This window comes from Oryza sativa, chromosome 11, assembly GCF_034140825.1.
Source record: "Oryza sativa Japonica Group chromosome 11, ASM3414082v1".
Lineage (NCBI taxonomy): Eukaryota > Viridiplantae > Streptophyta > Magnoliopsida > Poales > Poaceae > Oryza > Oryza sativa.
This window is the reverse complement of record NC_089045.1, coordinates 2,955,521-2,977,009: the sequence shown is the minus strand read 5'-3', so window position 1 is coordinate 2,977,009 and position 21,489 is coordinate 2,955,521. Positions and strand designations below refer to the sequence as shown.

The following is a 21,489-nucleotide window of genomic DNA, read 5'->3' as shown; positions in this document are numbered from 1 at the left end:
AATGGTTAAACCCTTTTAGCTAAGTTTTAAAATGTATTCCTTTTCTATAAGAGCAGGTATAGTAGGGTACAATCAGCAGGCGGTAGAACTGTTCATCTAAGAGTAAAGCCTACATGGAAGAGTGAGAAAACATGAGAGAGAGAGAGAAGCCGGCCCTTAATCTATCGTTGGGCTACAGCCATTAAAAAAACAGCATGACCAATCGGTCATCCATGCATGCTGCAGCTGCAAGCTTTTTCCACCACTTAAACGCTTCCCAATGGCCTCAATGAGAGAGAATAGAGATTGTGAGAGAATAATTTTTGCTGAGTTGGACTTTTTATAGCCCGTTGCTGGCTATACTATTAAACCTGCTCTAACCGTTAGAGAGACTAAGGATCGTGTCATAATGATTCTATATCGATGCCTCTACCTTAAAAAATTATGAATTTCACTAGACTGATATTTATTTAGTGGCTGTTAGAGCCTATGTGTTTGAGAGAAGTAAAAAGGAGAAGATACATGAAACGAGAAGAGCAACTAGTACATCTATTAATTATTTTAAATTTAAAATATAGATTAATATAATTTTCCAAACTAACCTTTCTATAGATTTTTTTTTTTTACAAAAACACATCATCACTTAGTAGTTGGGTAAATGTGCTCGTAGAGAATGAGTGAATTTATCTCCCAATCAGTATATGTGGAACGCATGGAGTACTCCGTAACATTTCCGTTATAATGTTAGTGGATAAAATTATAAAAAAAAGTAATAATTATAACTCTGTTACAACCATGACATTCCCAACACGTTGGGCCCATATAACAACATACATACGCGCGCACTCTTTTTTCTTAAAAAAAACAAGCCAGACATTGGATTTTCTATTCGACTTATACTAACAAAAACTCTTGAAGGAAAAACGTACTTGGTAAATAAAACATAATCTACGAATCCGGATCATAATCTACGTATGAGACTGAGAGGGACACGAGTGATTTGACGGGTAGGTTTCTATATCCTTAATTAGTACGGAGTATGTTCTTATTATTCTAATTAATTTTGATTTTCCTACATAATAATACTGCATAGAGAGAGAGAGAGAGAGATACAGGTGGCCCCGGCACACAGTTCATTTGCAACGCAACGGCTGTTTCATCTTCTGACGAGATCACATCCATGCAAACGCAAGCAATTAATTAATCCCCTAATCCCCCAAATCCTCATCTCCAAATCCCTCCTCGTCTCGTCCTCCACCGTAATAATCTCTGACCAAATCGCCAAATCATCCGCCCAGAAAGCCGCCGATCGATCTCGTCGGAGAGGGCGCGCGACCAATCTCGACCGATCGATCGATGATGCCTCCGAAGCCGGCTGCGGAGGACGTCGCCGACGAGCAGCCGGAGCCGCCGGACGAGGACCCCGACGTCGCCGAGGCCGACCCCACCGGCCGCTACCTTCGGGTCCGTGCGAGCGTTCTTCCATGTTTTGATTTTTTTTTTATTTTTTGGCGAGGTTTATGCTGGATTAGTTTAGTTTGTTCTTCTGATTTGGCTGATTGATTTCGCGCGTAATGACAGTACAGGGAGATCATCGGATCAGGATCCTCCAAGACAGTGTAATGCTTCCAATCTCTCCCTCTCCTCGATTGTTACACTTCTCGGTTAATTATTTCAGAACCATGCGTACGGAAAACATTGGTAACATGTAGAATAAAACACACCCTAAATATCTTAGAAAATGATTTTAGATTGTTTGGGACGAACGGATCATGAAATTTCTGCATTGCAAATAGGGCCTAATAAGATGATTGCCTTTTCACCGGATATGAACAAGAAAGCATTGTAACCGTTTTTTATAATTAGAAGAAAGCAAGGTTTCAATTACACAACGCAACCAGTCGAACTGCCATTGCCAGGGGAGCTAAAGGGAGAAAAAAACCGAAAACTGAAAAAACCGAAGTACATTGCAACAGTGTTCATTGACATGATATACTATGTTGGTAATTATATGTGATATGCAGCTACAAGGCATTTGATGCGGTGGATGGCATCGAGGTGGCATGGGGCAAGGTGGAGATAAACGAGAGAATCATGGGTTCATCCAAGGAATTGCAGCGGCTTCGCACGGAGATCCAGCTGCTGAAATCGCTGCAGCACAAGCACATCCTCAAGCTCTACGCATCCTGGGTCGACACTAACAGAAGGACGGTTAACATTGTCACTGAGCTGTTCACATCTGGTAATTTGAGAGAGTATGTATTTATATGCCACACCTGCCATTCCTCTCTCATTCTTGCTACAACACTATTCTATTTCTTTTTTCTTATTTTTTTAAAGCGGGGGTTTTAATTTATTTTCCGTTTATGAGTAGGTTTTATTGGTTCTACATTCATATCCACCTTCTTTGGAACAATGGTATAAAACTACTCCATCTGTTCTAAAATTTAGGGCATCCTTATTGTTAGTAAAAATCAACCTTTGGTACTTTTGATAAATAATTATGCTAATAATATATATGCTTAATGTCATGTATATCATATCGTTAGATCTATATTTTAAAATACTTTCATATGATGCTGATTTTATAGTTATTATAACATATTATGAAAGAAATTAGTGGTCAAAGTGTAAAAACTTATAGGCCTTAAAATTTAGGATAGAGAGAGTAGAGTACATCAGATAAGCAAAAAAAAGTTCAATTGTGTTTTATGATTAGGGCTTTGTTTTCATGCATCACCGATCGTTTGGGCTTTTATTTAGAAGAAAATGAATACAGCATAATAAAATTAATTGGCTATTTGGCTTAACGTTACATATTTCTTTTGTTTTCACTCCACTAGATGAATGCATAATTTGCCCATTCAATATTTGAAATATCTTTGACACTATGGCTGTGTTTAGATCCAAAGTTTGTATCCAAACTTCAGTCATTTTCTATCACATCAACCTGTCATACACACACAACTTTTCAGTCACATCATCTCCAATTTCAACTAATCATCTCCAATTTCAACTAAAATCCAAACTTTGCGCTGAACTAAACACAGCCTATGATATGACTAGGTACCGTACAAAGCACAAAAAGGTTGACATGAAAGCAATGAGACGATGGGCAAAGCAAATACTGACAGGGTTGGAATATCTACACAGTCAGAAGCCACCAATCATACATAGGGACTTGAAGTGTGACAACATTTTCATTAACGGGAACCATGGGAAAGTGAAGATTGGAGACTTTGGTTTAGCAATGGTGATGCAGCAAAGGAAAACACGGAGTATACAAGGTCGGTGAACTGCTCCACAAAGGCCACAATAATTACAAGTAAATTAATTACAAGGACTGGAGACGGCTGTCTTCTATGCTTTCTTGAATTTTCTTCTTTATCTTCAAGTAAAACATGAATCGACAATTACTCTTGTTAAATACAGGCACCATAGAATTCATGGCACCAGAGCTTTTTGGTGAAAATTACAATGAGCTGGTCGATATATATTCTTTTGGAATGTGCATGCTGGAGATGGTGACTTGTGAATGCCCATACAGTGAATGCAAGGGCTTTATTCAGATATACAAGAAGATTACTGAAGTAAGTGGCCTTCTATATACAGCATTCATACATATACCTACTTCTACGATTCTGGTAGCTAAACATATAACTCTTCTACATCAATATTCATGGCGCTGTAACTCTTCAGGGTGTAAAGCCAGCTGCTCTCTCCAAAGTCAAAGACGCAGAAGTGAGAGGCTTCATTGAGAGCTGTCTAGCTTCAGTATCTGACAGGTTGCCTGCAAGTGAGCTCTTGAAGAGCCCTTTTCTTCAGAGTGATGATGCCAATCACAGAAGCTCCAATTCAGTTCAAGAACCAGTAAAATTCCCTGAAAACAATTTTACTAAAGATGAACCAATTTTTGTCTCTCTGGCGCCGAATAATGGGACAGTCAATGGGAAGGAGCAATCTTTCATCTTGGTGCTTCAGAAGAGTGATTTTTTGTTGGAAGGGAACATGAGCACCACCAACCCTGTCATGCTGTTTCTGCGATTCCCTGGTCCTGATGGTAAAATAATAAGCATCAAAATGACATCTTAGCCTCTTAGGATTTGAATGCAACTTAGTTTCTGTCTTTTCGAACAACAAAACTGACTTAAATTTATAATTTCTTTTTGCAGGTAAGTTCAAGAATGTTCAGTTCCCCTTTGACATGGAGAAAGATACCAGCCTGTCGGTGTCCACTGAAATGGTTGAGCAGCTTGAGCTGCCTGAATGGAACAACCCTGTCTTGGCCGAGTTGATAGACGCCTTCTTACTACACATTTTGCCCAGTTGGAAACCCTGTGTTAAAGTTGGAAAGATGTTGCCAAGTTCTTCCTAGGGAGTGAGTTGTCCAGTTTTCCCCATTTCGGTGGCATGCAGAATATGGTTCATTCTCCTTGGTGCATGCTCAAATCTCAGCGCCGTGGTTTTCACTGACGATTGAGAAAATTTGTACAGAATTACTGCTAGGGAAGAGTTCTTAATAGAGTCGATGAATTCTTGATTTTAGCTGTTGTAGCCTGTATGTGAATTCCTGCATAGGATAACGGTGCTGCCAATGCTGTATCCAGATATGATGTTCCATCACTTGTTCTTTTCCTTTTCTTATCTATCCATCACTTTTGGATGGCTAGAACTGCTTCGAGATCTTGTGCACATCTATAAATAAAAGGCAAAATTTGCTACAGATCTGTCGCCACTGGTTTACCGCATTCCTCTTCTATAACAAAGACGGTGCCACCATTGTCTCTGCCCTACCATGTCCATCACTCATCATTGGGCTTTCGTGTCCTAAGACCTCCTTCTAAGACCTAATGTTGGTAAGTTCTTCTCCCTGCCCCCACTCTCTCGCCATCACCTCTGCCTCCACTCTCTCGCCATCACCTCTTCCTGTCTTCATAATCTAACAGAGGCTAGAGTGTGATTGAGACTTAGAAAAATAGAAAAAAAATCCCAGTCGATTGAATTGATGGGCAGTAAGTCTATTTGCTCATAAAACATAAAAAGGGTAAACATTGCATCATGAAGTAAAAATGTCTTTCACATAATTTCTAAATAAAGATGATTAATTGTGAGTTGTTTCTTCCTATAATAGACAATATACATTTTATTTCTATAGTGTGTTTCATTCATACATTTTAGTTACCAAGATATAAACCCATAATTTTATCTCTATATAGTAAATTTGTTTGGTCCTCCATGGTGCCCGGGCACCAATGATTGAAATCGAGTATATACCCAATTTGAGTATGATACTTTTTTAAATGTTTAGATATTAACATTAACTACTTTACTAACTAGTTCAAAGCAAGTTTGAACTGAATCTGAACTTGTTTTTGTTAGATTTTGATTCTAGGTATATAGCATCCAAACATATAATTAGTTAGGTATGTAATCATGGATTGTGAAATAAAGTTAAATTTGAGTTATTTTGTTGATAGGTATAGGTATGAATCGAATTACACATTAGTATTCTAAGAAAAACATTTTTCCTACCTATCCCTAGCGTTACAGTCACACGGCTCCACAAATGTGCCCTACCAATTTGGTAAAAAAAAAAGTGCCCTAACAAGTAGGGCACATTCCAAAATGGCCCTCTGTTCTTGCCATGCCATGGCGGAATAGTTACAGTTTTGGAAGAGTTTCCAATGAAGTCTGCTAATTTTAGTTTTAGCTGATGTAGCCTATATGTGAATTCCCCATCTGAGAACAACGTTGCCAATGCTTTTTTTTTTGGGTTATCTATTCGCCACTTTTGGATGGTTGGAATTACTTTGAGATTAATGTACACACATAATTAAATAAAGCTAACTCTTCTTGGTCCATCGCCATCCCTCACGTGAACTGCCAGTGTCTCCAATCCCTCCCCCACCCTCAGTCACACTAGCAGCCCTACTTCATTGGCAAGGCTTGTTGGTGCATTGATCCCATACAGTGTTGCCCTCCCCGACTGTCGTTATTTTCTCATCCGTTTCTCATCTTCCTTGTCTCTAACAGAAATCCCTCACTCTGTCACTCCTCCGAGCTCATCTATGGTGCACGACTTGTGTCGTTAGATCTATCACCAATGGGTTACCACCCTTCAATCCCACAACTAAGGCAGCGCCACATTGCCTTGATGCCCTGCCACGCCCATCACTCACCATCGGGCTTCCGTCTCCTATGCTTCTCTCTAAGGCCCTACGCTGGCGAGTTTCTCCACCCTACCCTAATCTAACTAGAGTTTGAAGGATGATTGAGATTTAGAAAAAAAATAAAAATCTCGGGCGATTGAATTGATGAGCAAAAAGTCTATCTATTCATAGAACATAAAAAATGTAAACATTGCATTGTGTAATAAAAATGTCTTTCACATAATTTCTATATAAAGATGATTAATTGTGATAGGTGACAACTTATATCTTCCTCCCCATCCCTCGCATGACTTTCTAGCGTCGCCACTCCCCCTCTTCCCCAAACCCTCACACTGATCACCACCCCTAGCCTCATCAGTGGCGTGTTGTAGCTTCAAGAAGGTGCGATGCGCTAGTTGAGCGACAAGGTCAGGGAAGATTGGGTTGGGGGGAGGGGGGGGGGGGAGAAGATGAGGAAAGGAGTTGAGAGAGGAAGTTTTCAACAGAGAAAGGAGAGAACCAAGAAAATAGGGTGAGAGGGAAATGAAGTACTAATCTGGAAGTTGGCGGCCACCAGCACTTCTACCCTAACCTTTGTGCGTGAGAACGACGAGACGAAGGCGGCGGCTGCTACTCCAACCCTAGTACCTCCCTTGATAGGCCAACTGGGCCTTACTGGGCCCCTTCTCTTTACAGCCATTGATATCCACTTAAGGCATCATAGCCGTTGGATCTTCTCTTCCCTCACAACCCTAGCATGTTCCCTTCTCTTCTCCCTTCACGCCGTCACACGGCACAGAACCACTTCTAGTCCTCTTCCTTCCTCAACCTCTTCTTTCCTCGACGTTGTAGGATCGAGATGTCGACTAGAGGGGGGGTGAATAGGCGATTTAAAACTAAATAACACCTAATCAAATCTAACCTAAGTTGCTAGGCTTGGTGAGGGTGAACTCTAACTAAGCAACTAAGTTATGTTTTTCAAACCTAGGGTGATAGTGGCTCAAATATATCTCTAGGAAAGTAAATCACGCTCCTATGTCGATGTTTTGCAATCCTAGGGTGATATGATCTCAAGTGTGTCTCTAGAAATGTAAATTGCACAAATGTAAATGCGACAATCAAATGAGACAATGAGACAAGAGATTTTTCACCGAGGTTCGGAAACTCGCCGGTTTCCTACTCCCCGTTGAGGCGAGCCCAACTCCACCGCTCAACCACGAAGCCACCGCACGCCCCCTTCGTCAAGGGGTGGGCAAGGCGGGAGCCGGCCCACGGAGAGGACTACCCAAGCCTCGATCACTCGGGGTAGTTCTTCCTTCACTCCGAAGGTGGTGAACTCCAAACCACTCACAAACCGGCGCCGGGCCTCCTCCACAATCTTCTCGGAGAGGTCACCGAGCAACTCCTCCACAAGCCGTCTAGGAGGCGGCAACCTCCAAGAGTAACAAGCAATGACCCGGTGTGGAGATGATCAAGTGCCACACTAGCTCTACAATGGAAGCAAATGCACTTGACTCTTGGTTAAACAACCCTCTAACACACTAGATGGATGAACACAAAGCTCAAGTGAGTGTGAGAGAGGTGCAATGAGTGTATGCAATTGAATTGGGTGCCAAGAGAGCCCCCTTGCTGCTGGTGGGGGAGTATTTATACTCCCACCCACCAAAACTAGCCGTTGGGGGCAAAATCCCCCAACTCTGTGCTCTGCCGGTCTGACCGGAGGTATGCGGCCGGTCAGACCGTGCTACTCTGCAACGGCTAGAAAACTAGCCGTTGTAGCCCTGTCAGAGGGCCCCATCGGCCTGGCCGGTCAGACCGACATAGGGTGGCCGGTCAGACCGGCCTCGGCTCAGTCAGACCGGCCTCGGCTCGGTCAGACCGCCATCGGCTCGGTCTGACCGACTACGGCTCCGTCGGCTCTGTATCGGCCATCCCGAGCAGCATCATCTCGGCCTCCAGGAGGCCGGTCTGACCGGGAAAGTGCCGCCGGTCAGACCGCCACTATGTAGCCGGTCTGACCGGCCAGGGCACGCCGGTCAGACCGCCACTATGTGGCCGGTCTGACCGCCCCTGGTCAGGCCGAACCCAGTGAATTTGTGTAATGAAAAAGAGAGCACAAATGAAAATGCAATGACCTAATGTGGCAATTAAAATCATCTCTTTGCTAGGTCATTACCCCTCTTAATAGTACGGCGAAACTAAAATTAAACTAGCAAATTTGATCGCCCTACACCTCGATCAATTCTAAATTAAAGCGCTAGTTTTACCGTCTTCTTTCCCTTTGCTTTGCGCCATCAATTTTAATCCATCGATAATCATCCATGCGCGCATATGACGTGGACCTAACTTAAAATGTATAGCTCAAAGACAACGGTTAGTCCACAATTAGTACTTGTCATTAATTACCAAAATTAACACCGGGGGCCTAGATGCTTCAGACGTAGAACCACTTCTTCTTCCTTCCTCGACGCTAAACAGTGCCCCTGCGTGCTTCTCCAGCTGTCGACCCGCACTGCTTTCACTCCCTCAATCTATCTCCACCTCCCTAGTCGACCGCCAAAAAGATGTTGGCGCTTCCAAGGTAGGGAACTCGCTTAACATGGCTACTAGGGGCAAATTGTGGTGGCCTTCCTCCACCTAGCTAGATCCGAAAGGCTGTCGACGCACTGCCTAGATTTTATTCTTAGAACACTAATTTCTCCTCTTCATCATCTTCAGTGAACTTCACTCACTCGACCTCTCCTCTTGGCTTATCTCTAGCATCTTGCACCGTTGGATCTACTGCCTACCGGCTAACTGACCTCACCTCCCGCGACTAAGCCGGTGCCACCATCGCCTTGCCACACCTTTGAGCTTCCGCCTCCCAAGGTCCCCATCTATGGCTCAACACTGGTAAGTTATCCTCTTCCATCCTGTTCTTCGGCCCTCACCTCTATCGATTTATGAGATTTTAGAAAAATCATCGATTTCTATGATTTGGAAAAGTCAAAGTTAATTGATAGGTATTAGTTAAGTCTTGAGATATACCTTGTCATTGTTGTGTTCGTACAAGATGCAAATAATAAAGCGACCTTTTCAGATACAAATCCAGTACTAGTTTAGTATACTTTAGGATGGAGGGAGTACATGAGATATTGCTCACAATTATTGCGTTGTGTGGAAGAAATGTCTTCAACATAATTAAGAAGATGATTAATGGTGATATATAACAATTATATTTCTACCGAGAATAAGCAGTATACACTATATTTGTGTCTCAGACATTTACTTTTTGAAGCTATAATAAACCCATATAATATTTAGAAAATCACACGCAGAATCGAGAAAATAGGGCGAGAGGAGAAGGAAGTACTAATCTAGAAGCCTCCGGCCACAGGTACATCTTCCTGACGTTTGTGCATGAGAATGATGAGACGAGGCCGATGACTGGGACTCTAACCCTAGTACCTCCCTTGATAGGCCAACTGGGCCTTACTGGGCCCCTTCTTTTCATAGCCATTAATTTCCACTCAAGGCATCATAGCTGTTGGATCTTCTCTTCCCTCACAACCCTAGCATGTTCCCTTCTCTTCTCCCTTCATATCGTCACGCGACATAGAAAAATCTCGCCGCCTCTTCTAGTCTTCTTCCTTCCTCAACCTCTTCTTTCCTCGACGCAGAACCACTTCTTCTTCCTCCCTCGATGCTAAACAGTGCCCCTGCGTGCTTTCTCCAGCTATCGCCCTGCACCACTTTCACTCCCTCCATCTATCTCTACCTCCCTAGTAGACCGCTGAAAAGATCTTCGCGCTTCCAAGGTAGGGAACTCGCCTAACATAGCTACTAGGGGCAAATCGTGGTGGCCTTCGTCCACCTAGCTAGATCCGATAGGCCGTGGACGCACCGCCTAGATTTTATTCTTAGAACACTATTTTCTCCTCTTCATCATCTTCAGTAAACTTCACTCGCTTGGCCTCTCCTCTTGGCTCATCTCTAGCATATCGCACCGTTGGATCTACTGCCCACCGGCTAACTGACCTCGTCTCCCGCGACTAAGTCGGTGCCACCATCGCCTTGCCACACCTCTGAGCTTCCACCTCCCAAGGTTCCCTTATATGGCTCAACACTGGTAAGTTATCCTCTTCCATCTTGTTCTTCAGCCCTCGCCTCTATCGATTTATGAGATTTTAGAAAAATCACCAATTTCTATGATTTGGAAAAATCAAAGTTAATTGATGGGTATTAGTTAAGTCTTGAGATATCCCTTGTCATTGTTGTGTTCATACTAGATGCAAATACTAATGCATTATTTTCAGCTACAAATCCAGTACTAGTTTAGTATACTTTAGGACAGAGGAAGTATATGAGATATTGCTCATAAATATTGCATTGTGTGGAAGAAATATCTTCAACATAATTAAGAAGATGATTAATGGTGATAGAGAATAATTATATTTCTACCTATAATAAGCAGTATACACTATATTTGTGTCTCATACATTTTATTTTTGAAGCTATAATAAACACATATCAAATTTAGAAAATCACACGCAGAACCGAGAAAATCGGGCGAGAGAAGGAAGTACTAATATGAAGCCTCCGGCCACGAGCACATCTTCTTGATGTTTGTGCATGAGAATGACGAGACAAGGGCGACGGCTAGGACTCTAACCCTAGTACCTCCCTCGATAGGCCAACTGGGCCTTACTGGGCCCCTTCTTTTCATAGCCATTAATTTCCACTCAAGGCATCACAGCCGTTGGATCTTCTCTTCCCTCACAACCCTAGCATGTTCCCTTCTCTTCGCCCTTCACGCCGTCACGCGACACAAAAAAATCCCGCCGCCTCTTCTAGTCTTCTTCCTTCCTCAACCTCTACTTTCCTTGACGCAGAGCCACTTCTTCTTCCTCCCTCGACGCTAAACAGTGCCCTAGCGTGCTTCTCCAGCTACCGCCCCGCACCGCTTTCACTCCCTCCATCTATCTCCACCTCCCTAGTCGACCGTTGAAAAGATATCCGCGCTTCCAAGGTAGGGAACTCGCCAAACATGGCTACTAGGGGCAAATCGTGGTGGCCTCCCTCCACCTAGCTAGATCCGAAAGGTCGTCGACGCACCGGCTAGATTCTATTCTTTGAACACTAATTTCTCCTCTTCACCATCTTCGGTAAACTTTACTCACTCGACCTCTCCTCTTGGCTTATCTCTAGCATCTCGCTCCATTGGATCTACTGCCCACCGGCTAACTGACCTCGTCTCCCATGATTAAGATGGTGCCACTATCGCCCTTGCTACACCGCCGAGCTTCCGGCCTCCTAGGGCCCCCCTCTATGGTCCAACGTTGGTGAGTTATCCTTCCCTATCTTGCTCTTCGACTCTCAGCTTTATCGATTTATGAGATTTTAGAAAAATACCAAATTTCTATGATTTAGAAAAATCAAAGCCGATTGATGGGCAGTAGTTAACTCTTGAGATATCCCTTATCATTGTTGTGCTCATACATAGATGCAAGTTCTTTTTGGCTCATAGTAAAGACGCATATATTTTTTAGAGACGTGTCGGAAGAAATGATAAAAAAGGAGAAAATAATATGTTATATGTGAAATTGCTCACAAACATGGCAATACGTACAAAGAAATATCTTCAATATAATTACTGAGAAAAGATGATTAGCTGTGTGCTAGGCGATAATTTTATTTATACCTACTAAACCACTTTTATACTTCATAGTTATGTGTCACCCACATATTATTTTAAACTATAAACCCATAATAACACACAAATCTACGCATAACACAAAGCCTATCACAACATTTAGGAAAAAAAAAAGAAAAATCAGTCATGTATCACTGCAATTACGTGGCATCGCATCGCTGCACAGTGGCATCGGCAGCATCGGAGCGGCGCGGCATGTCACGTACGTGGCGTCAAAAGGCGTTCGTTGTGTCATCTCGCCGATCTCTCTGCCGGATACGATGCCGGTGCCGGATGCCACACGCCTCGCGCGATTGCAGCAGCGACCATCGTTTGCTTGTCAAGAAGGGAGAGGAGAGAGAAAGAAAACTTGCCCACTCTTTCCCATCATTTCACTCAATTATCGTTTCCTTCTCTCCGCTGCTGCAGCCGCGCTGGTTCCGCGCTCCTGTTCTTCTTGGCTTCTCGCCATGGGGAGGAAAGAGGGTCGGAGGAGAGAGATTGACAGGGATCTGCGGGTTTCTTGCGTCGGTTCCGGGGCTTGATGCGTGAGAGGAGCTTCTGAAGTCGCAGGAAAAAATGGTACGGCTTTCTTCTTCTTCTTCTTCTTCTTCTTTTCTTTGTCAATTTCGTTTGTTTCTCTGCAAATCTCGCTTGTGTTCCCGTTGGGATTTTCCCAATCGTTGGAGAGGGGGATGGATTTGCGTGGATATGGGCTGCTGCCTCCATCGTCAGCGGTGGCCTGTTAGGCTGTTCATGTATGCGTGTGATAAATTGGGGGCAAAATGTGTTCTTGGGGTGGTTCTTGTGCAGAGCAGGTTGAGAAGTTTAGGTCTGTAAGGGTAAATGTGATTTGTGAGCTTTCTCCCGATGAAAACAACCCAAAAGATCACCCGAATTTGTAACCTTTGGATTCGCCTGGAGATTAGTGGTCAAATCCAGAAATCAATACTCTCTAGTTTCGAATTTTGTAGGAAAATCTTAGGAAATAAGGATTCACTGTTGCCCCTGCCAACTGCACTAGCATAGTTCTCTGTAGGAAATTAGTCACGAGGTCGAACCTAGTGGGAACTTTGCTTTGAATCTCTCTCTCTCCTCATTCTGGTGATTCTATCGAAATGTGTTTTTGACACATCCTACTAAAATCCTGTGAGTTTCTGTTCTTTATAGACAACTGAGTAAAACTGGACCCATCGTTTTGGTCTCCACACAGAGTCTTGTGCTTTGTGTACAATAATAGTGGTAGTAGCTGGTTGTTTGGGAGCACACTTCTGTGTGACTACCCGGTTCCTGTGTGTGACATGTTGCGTGTGTCTTGCACACTTTCAAGAATGGATGTGTATCACACACTTTCTCATGATGCGATCATCTTCTGTAACGTTTGGCAATGAACTAGAATCCATTGTATAGGCTCTGTTTAAAAGATATTCCTGGGAATTTCGAGGAAAAACAACAGAATTTTGTAAACTAACATTTTGAGATTAGAGCAATTCTTCGAGGGGAAATTGAGCTCTAGCAAATATTTTTGTTATGGTGTTGCTAATAGGTATGAACTAAGCTGCACGGAAGCAATGGATGCCATAGTGATCACTCACTTACACTTCATGAATTAGTGAAGGGTGGTGCCTATTGTATGAAGTGGATGGCCTCATTAGGAGTGATTTATCTTGTTTAAGCCGAGTAGAGAGGGTGGCAAGGGGTTGGCGTATGTAGAAGCCATGGATGGCAAAGAAAATTATATTGGTTGGCTAGTTATGAACCATATCGGTTGGTTTGGGTAGTTATCATATTGAGAATTTATTGATTTTGATTTTGATTTCAAGAACAAAATGAGAGCAACCACAAACCCGCATGTAGGGTCCCTTCTTTTTATAGCCATTGATATCCACTCAAGGTACCACTACCGTTGGATCTCCTTTTCCCTCACAATGCTAGCCTCTTCCCTTCCCTTGTTCCTTCACACCGTCACGCGACGCAGATAAGTCTTGCTGCCTCTTCTAGTCTTCTTCCTTTCTCGACATAGAACCTCTTCTTCCTCCTTGACGTAGAACCACATCTTCTTCCTTCCTCGACGCAGAACAGTGCCCCTACGTGCTTCTCCAAAGGTTGTGGTGCCTTGAGTTATGATTTTGATTTTGACTTTTCTGCAATTGCTTGTATTGTGTCACCCATATATAGGGCTTGATTCATTGTCATGGTCAAATAAAATATCTATATGGCACACTTAAACAAAAAAGAACACTATTGTTGGGTTAAGTGTGGTCCTAAGTTCGAGGCCTTAATTTAACATTTTCATATTTTCTTATGAAAATGGAAGGTGACTTTTTTAGTTTGGTAAGTTAGAAAATGATGAGACCAATTGAAGGTCCTGACGTGTTACGAAACTCTCATAGCCTGCACACCATAAAGGTCAAGATGGGAGTCCTAGTCCACATAGCCTATATAACCTATGAGGAAAGCTACCTTACAATTCCTTCTTTCACCATTGCATCCTTTGGATCTCATCATCTCAATCTCTTCACATATCCCTTTTGTGCCATGAGATATTGGACCACACTTGGCGACTGCAACATTGAGATGGTACCTATGCTAGCATTGGCAATGGTAATGGCAACAGGTCATTGATGTTGGCTAAGGTTTGCTTCTTGTTTCCTTTCTCAATTTGATCCAATTTGCCAACCTCTTCATTGTTGTGCCCTTCCCTTATGTAGTCACTTTTGGGTTTGTGTTTGTCATGGATGCCTATTAGGCCTGGATTACAAGGCATTTTTTTTTTGTTTTAACCGTAGTGACAACCTTATTAGAAATTGATGTATTTTTTAGGGTACAAGCAACATGAATTTTGTTGGATATCACTATGGATTTGTTTAATGTTAGGGTGTAGTGAAATTTTGCTTGGCACTATATCTTGTACTTTCCACTTACAAGCAAAAATCATGCTAGAAATCGTTGGGAAGTTGGTTATCGCAAGTAACATTATTGAGTGAATGCTACACTACCATAAGTAATACATTTCTGTAATGTGTAGAAAAATGTGTGAAGATTATATTTAGCATTTTTGTACTTTTAGAATTCTTTTTAATTGGGTATGTTAGGAAAGGATGAGAGCAACATAAGGTGGGCAAATCTAGAAAACATAGCTTACATGGCCCATAAAAGCCCATGATGAGATCCCTAGACCAGAAGCGTATATAGCCTATAAGGAAAGCTATCTTAGGTTTCCTTCTACTGCCGCCTCCTTTGGATCTCATCGTCTTGATCTATTCTGCTATCCCCTTTTATGTTATGAGATTTGGGCTGCATGGGGCAGTTACATCATTGAGTCGATGGTAATGGCGATGAGTCGATGATGGTGACCAAGGTTTGCTTCATGCTTCCCCTCTTCATAGGGTTTGTTTTGCTTTCCTCTTCATTGATGTGCTTATCCATATATTAGTCATCTTGGGTCTCTTATTGTCATAGATGTCCATTGGTGATAATTTAGGATAACTGGGTGAGTATGAACGACAGTAAATGGTTAGATGTAGTGTTAACACTGGTTAAGATACTCGATACCTTCTCTATGTGTTGTACTAGCAACATGATAATTTTTTGGATAACATTATGACCAAATACCGAACCAACCCAAGATGTGGTGATGGGATGGCAAACTTAACGATGGCCACCACCGTGCAAGCTTGTTACGATTTTGCCTTATGGAAAGTCTTATGTTTTGCAAATGTACCTAAACGTTTTTTTTTCTAAAAATTGACCTGGTGCACGAAGCTCGGACATTTAGTGAAAGTCTACATGACACGGCGTTGCAGAATTTGTTGGGTATACTGCCAAATATGATGTTGTGTGATATTGCAGCTCCATGGATGGCTTATAGACGGCTTTAGCTTAGTGCTATGTACACAACATCAAATGTTGCCACTCCGTTTAGAAGGGTCCATGTTTAAAAGGTTTTGGTAGGGGTACATTTATACAAATATTCTTAAAAAGGCTAAATTGCAAAAACTACACCACTTGGTTATTTTTAAATGGCACAATTACATTTTGAAAATTTTGCAGAATGTCTTGTGTGAAGTGTGTGGAGATGTTGGTTGGGAAGAACTTATCTTGCACTGCAACAAATGCAAGAATGCAACTAGGCACCAGTATGTTTACAAGCCTTTCATTTATATTTCTTATTTCTATGGATGTTTATCTTTTATCTCAACAACTACCAAACGAAACTTGCTTCTTAGTTTATTTATGCTATTGTGGAGAATTGTGTTATCACACTATACAAATATATACTTCTACACAACTATACTACACCATGTAGTAGTTTGCCACCATGTGGTTGTCACATTTTCGGAGCACTATACTATACTTCCTCCGTCCCATAAAAACTGAATTTCTACCTTTGAACCTTTGTCTCATAAAAATTGTATTTTTACTTAATGTGGAACACAGTAAATTGTTTACATCAAAATATGTTTCCTTGTAATTTCCCTTCTTTCCATCCCATCTCTAACCCATTGTCTCAGCCTTCCTTCTAATCAAGTTTATATATAGAATATGTGCATGTACTGTGTTCATTAAATAAGATTATTGTGTTCATTTGATCATCCTCCTAATTTGTCCATTATTCCATAGAAATTCAATTTTTATGGGACGGAGGTAGTATTTATCTAAGTAGTAGAAAATAACCCATTTCTTTCACTTAACATTTTACTTAGCCCTACATTGCCCTACAAATAGCACTGAGTTATTCTGACACACATTTTTGTTTCATATTTCTATATGCCAGTTTATCTTTCACATCTATTATTATTTGTGGTAATTTGGGAGGGACACGAATGAGTGTTTAGACTTTAAAGGGAACACAAAAGGACATTAGCACCATCCAATAGGGATGCTTAAAGTCGTTTGTGGGGATCTTTCTGTTGCTTTACTTTTGTAAAGCTAAATTGATCAATATGTTGGGGCCTATATTGATCACACAAGTACGATGAAGCTTAGTGTATAAAGCATGAGATCATGGCCAACTAGGAATAAGGATTATTGTTAATATGGGACCCACTATGTATGTGCAATTAAGAGGGTTCATGATATGAAATCTTCTTGGTTGGAATTTAAGTGTGAAATTAGTTTACTACCAAGGCCCGTTGCCATCAATATATGTTGGTAGACTATGAATCATATGCGATGATATAGAAAAATGTGAAAAGTTTGCATAGCATGTAGGTGTTCTTTCTTTTTGACAACTAGGTAAATGTGCCTAGGATTTTTTTTATTTATAATGGAACAAAAATCCAGTCCGCTGTACCCGGAGATGAACAAAGCCATAATAACATATTAAAAGTACTCCAAACCAAGTGGAATAAAAGAGAAGTACAACATTTTAGTTCACACACAATCTATTGCTAAACCTCAAACCATGCTTTTTGAGAAGCTTCGTGACCACCCTCGAAAGTGGTCTTGCCTAATAGTCATCTACAGTTTCTCTCGCTATATTATAAAGTCCAAAAAATTGAACACATGAAGATAACCGGTGTAGGATAAGGAAGCTTCTTTTTGTCAAAGACTTACCATGTTGACATAGCCAAATGGACCAACTTAGCCACACAATACTCTTGTAAACCTAAAAGCCAATCGAAACGTATGGGTGATGCTTTTAGGTGGATTCATGTTGAGAACTACATGAAGTAAACACAAAGTGAGCTAGTAGACACTCAAAGAAACAATGTTGGATGGTCTCGTTGTTACAAAACCATATTTTCATGTCATTCCAATTTCCTTTTGCTAAATTGTTCTCTTATTAGAATCACACTCACCATAGGTACCATAAAAACACATTTACTTTTAATGGTATTCCTAGTTTCCATAGTTTTGGTGTAAACCCCTCTTAAAAGTGTCCTATGCCAAATGTGCCTATAGTGTGTTTCACACTTATTGATCACTAATTCACTATCCATTTTTCTTTTACTAAACATGGTTTATCGTTTTGTAGATACTGTTTTGATCCAGTTATTTATGATGGATCATTAGTAGAGTGGTTATGTGATGATTGCCTACCAAATGGCAATGAAGTGGGCAACTTATTAGATATATCTAATCAAAAGAAATCAAGTCAAACTGAACTTGGTTTCTCTATAACTAAGGAAACAAATGTGAAGAAGATGAAACTAACAAAGGGATTATGGTCATGGGGACATCATCGAAATAGATCATTCAAGGCAAGATGTGATGGTAGTGATTCAAAGACTAAGCATTTCGCAAGTGGAAATGCATTTAGTTCTTCCGAAGTGGTCACCGGGGAAATATCCAAAATAAATGATTGTGAGATGGAAGGGAGAGGTAAAAATGAATATTCAAGCCATTCAGCTTTGGACCATGCTTCAAGAGTTGAACAACACATCAATATACAAAATCCAATGGGCATTATAAAACCTAGTTTGAACTCTATTAAGAGATTAAACCTCTCGAATGAAAAGGATGACCGCTTTTCTTCATCCGACCATGTTGAGGGATCCATTCCCCAAGTTAATCATGTTGAGCGAGCCCATCTAATGATTGAGGATGGTTCTAATCCTACATTTACATGTGTGGAACATATGGATTTGGTGCACAAAAAGCAATTATTGCAACCTTCCTCTCTAGAAAGAAATTCTATAGGCACATCAATACCATGTTCGGAGAATATGGATGTGTTGCACAAGATGCAACTCTTGAAACCTTCCCCTCTAGACAAAAAATATGTGGACAGATCCATACCGAACTCAGAAAATATGGATGTGGTGCTGATGAGAAGGAGCTGTACATTGAATAATTCAATGGGCAGTTGTGAAAAACAAGTCGTAACCAAGGTGGATCCGATCGAGCCATCAAGGCAATTTGATCGGGCTTGCTTGGAGGTCTCTTCAAATGCACATGAGATACATGAGGCTGATGACGGTTCTAAAGGCGCTCAAAGTATCAAGAATGGCAAGCCGAAGAAACAAAGACGACTTATTTTACCATATGAGGAAGATAAAGATGCCGAGCCCATCCAAGTAGATGACATGAATCGCCAATCTTGTGGGATTAATGGACAAGTGAAGAAGCCTGTGGAAATTGTTGCATCTCTTGGGGATATAAATGCTGGATGCGGTCAGAATGTTTGTTCACAGTTAGCATTACCAACTATAGCTGTCAAGGGCCAATGTGGCCTATCCAGTACACCATTCATACCCAAATATTTTTGTGTGCAACCCATTGATGAACCTAATTGGACGTACGTTAGTTTTCCTCCATTCCATTCTGATGATCTTTATAATGTTTTTCTCTGTGCTGCTAATATTTTCGTTTTGTACGTTGACAGTGGAATCATGAAGATAGGTACAAACTACATTCCAGTGGGTGCACACTTCTCAAACAAAGCATGCAAGAAGGTGTGTGAACTATCTATGTCGTTGCCACAAATAATGAAAGTGACAGAGCTCCCTAAGTTGAAAGCCTGGCCTAAGAGTTGGGAGAAGGCATCAGTACCTAGTGCTGAGAGTATTGGCTTATTTTTCTTTTCACAGAATACGAGGTTTGTTGACCCTATGCATATTTGATTTTTTATTACCTTTGCTGTTTGGACATTAAGTTCTAATATTCTTGCTACTTTGCCAGGTCAAATAAAGAATTTGATGACCTAGTGAAGCATGTCATTGATTATGATATTGTTCTAGAAACTGATGTTAGTTTTGCCAAGCTGCTAGTCTTCCCTTCTGTTGTACTTCCAGCTGAATATCGGGGTAAGCATTTATAATGCAGATTCTATTATTTGATTTTATGAGTGCCATCAGCAAAATATGATATCTGATATGATGTCATGCTGCTTTGCATGTTCAACTATGAATTTGGTATAATTTCATTGATATTATAGTTCAATGCAGTTTAGCATGACTATTCATTTTGCATAGATCAACACTATTTAGTTTCGTCTTGACAAGATTTCCTTTTCTTTTCTGGCACACAAGTTTCTCGTTGATGAGTATATGAGTTAGATAAAGCTTCACTCCTTGTCATAGCATTACTGTAATATTTGTTTTTCGGTCACTTATCAGTTTTTATTATATTGTAGTATTCCAAGGAAAACACTATTTGTGGGGAGTGTTCAAACGCAGTAAAGATATGGCTGAAAGAGATGCCTTAGTGGAACAGAATTGTACGACATGTCTGGCAGATGAAGATGTCCCAGAACAGAATGCCTTAGATATTGTGCCATGTAAAGCCCTGGATCAAGAAATGGCGCTTGTTGTGAGCGATATACATCATGATAATCAACCATCGCTAACCACAAGCCAAGTGGTAGAAAGCGAGGCTTCATCTGACAAAGGCCCATCCCATCCTGTGATTAACTCCCCTGAAAGACCCATGTACCTGATTTTGGATACAAGTTGCAAGGTCCTAAAGAAATGGAGCTGCGAAAGGATGGATACGAAGTTATCGATGCTTTAGTTACCCTCCAAAAAGAAAAAAAATCCATCCTACATGCAGTCCTCCCTGTTCCATTTTAGAAGATTCAGCATCCGAGCCGTTTGCCTTCATCATTCCACAGACAGCATCGATCCAAGGAGCTTATTCAAGAGACTGAAAATGAAGATGGACTGTTGTTTTTTGCACACTGGGTTGGCGAAACCTTGGCCTAGGAGGCACTGATAATGGTGTAGGACAAGAACTTGGTCATGATGATCGATCGTGTCGTGGTTACTGTTTCTAGTTATGGTGCAGCACATTGACCCCTCTCCTGGGGTAAAAGCGCAAGCTATGAAGTGGTCCTAAAACTTTTTACCATGGAGCGAGTTCATTGCGCCTTTGGTGGCTATGTGCTGTTTTACATGAATCTCTAGTTAAACCTCCTTTTTTTGATGACCGAGCTGTGGACTGTAGTTGTCCCTGGCTGTTCAGGATGTATCATCCTACTCAATCAGAGTTGAATTGCCCCCAAAGTTTCACTGCACTCTCTGGTGATTGTCATCAGTAAAACTTGCAGCATGAATTTGTACATGATTCTTAAGCAACCTCACCTAGAACTGTCATGCATGAAGTGCCATCACTACTCTGCAAGTCTATTTGAAAAAAAGTTGGTTCTAATCTTTGTGCCATCTGCATGATCATTTTCGGTGTAGATTTTTTTTTTCTGAAAGTCTGCTATGTTGCTACATTACTGCTGTGATGAATCAAGTATTTTATATCTACATCTGTTACACCATCTGAAGATTAGAGCATCATTTAATCATGTGGAATGAAAAAAAAGAAGAAAGAAAAGAAATGGACCACCTTCTTTAGGTGTAACAGATGAGTTCTGTCACTCTGTTATGTTCCTAGTGCTGGAAGCAAAGGATGTCAATTAGGAGAAAATATAACCAACCTATGCCCTGCTCAGCATGTGCTTCAAGGTCAGGCTGATTGACTGGAGCTGGCAAGTTCATGCATCTATGACACAGAGCTCCTATATAAAAACTCCACAAATTTTAAAAATTTTGAAACACGTGTGATGCAAAGGGTTTTCCACAAATCAATGAGCATCTGAATTCTGAACTCCCAATGGAATTATAAGAAAAAAAAAAAGGACTCAGATTTTACAAACTAAGATTTTCTTTATCGTGTTCACCACAAAAGCACAAAGTGCACATAAACATAACAGAGTCATAAAAACATTTCATAGAAATAAGGAGCAGGCATAAAGGA

At 41.2% G+C, this 21,489-nt stretch overlaps 2 protein-coding genes across 3 annotated transcripts; both read left to right on the top strand.

Annotated features, from left to right (window-relative positions):
- The first annotated feature begins 1,125 nt into the window (after positions 1 to 1,125).
- Positions 1,126 to 4,702, top strand: LOC4349847 (probable serine/threonine-protein kinase WNK6). The gene is made up of 7 exons (NM_001423160.1): positions 1,126 to 1,443; positions 1,561 to 1,598; positions 2,004 to 2,234; positions 3,046 to 3,266; positions 3,412 to 3,569; positions 3,679 to 4,039; positions 4,152 to 4,702. Exons 1-7 carry the CDS (start codon positions 1,336 to 1,338, stop codon positions 4,352 to 4,354), a joined length of 1,320 nt encoding a protein of 439 aa, NP_001410089.1. The 5' UTR covers positions 1,126 to 1,335; the 3' UTR covers positions 4,355 to 4,702.
- Positions 4,703 to 12,070: 7,368 nt separating this feature from the next.
- Positions 12,071 to 20,892, top strand: LOC4349846 (ASI1-immunoprecipitated protein 2). 2 transcript variants are annotated; one of them, XM_015761939.3, is made up of 6 exons: positions 12,071 to 12,381; positions 15,853 to 15,938; positions 17,780 to 19,042; positions 19,130 to 19,342; positions 19,426 to 19,550; positions 19,880 to 20,892. In XM_015761939.3, the coding sequence occupies exons 1-6, from the start codon at positions 12,379 to 12,381 to the stop codon at positions 20,254 to 20,256; spliced, it is 2,067 nt and encodes a 688-aa protein (XP_015617425.1). In that variant the 5' UTR covers positions 12,071 to 12,378; the 3' UTR covers positions 20,257 to 20,892. The 2 variants fall into 2 exon arrangements, with proteins under 2 accessions (XP_015617425.1, XP_015617426.1); XM_015761940.3 differs by lacking the exon at positions 15,853 to 15,938.
- Positions 20,893 to 21,489: the final 597 nt, after the last annotated feature.

Bases quoted from the DNA above. Each gene is read 5' to 3' on its own strand.
- LOC4349847 (NM_001423160.1), top strand. From the start codon at position 1,336: ATGATGCCTCCGAAGCCGGCTGCGGAGGACGTCGCCGACGAGCAGCCG. The intron at 1,444-1,560 runs GTCCGTGCGAGC...GCGTAATGACAG, and splicing joins CCACCGGCCGCTACCTTCGG to TACAGGGAGATCATCGGATC. The intron at 4,040-4,151 runs GTAAAATAATAA...TTCTTTTTGCAG, and splicing joins GCGATTCCCTGGTCCTGATG to GTAAGTTCAAGAATGTTCAG.
- LOC4349846 (XM_015761939.3), top strand. The intron at 15,939-17,779 runs GTATGTTTACAA...ATCGTTTTGTAG, and splicing joins AAGAATGCAACTAGGCACCA to ATACTGTTTTGATCCAGTTA. The intron at 19,343-19,425 runs GTTTGTTGACCC...CTACTTTGCCAG, and splicing joins TTCTTTTCACAGAATACGAG to GTCAAATAAAGAATTTGATG.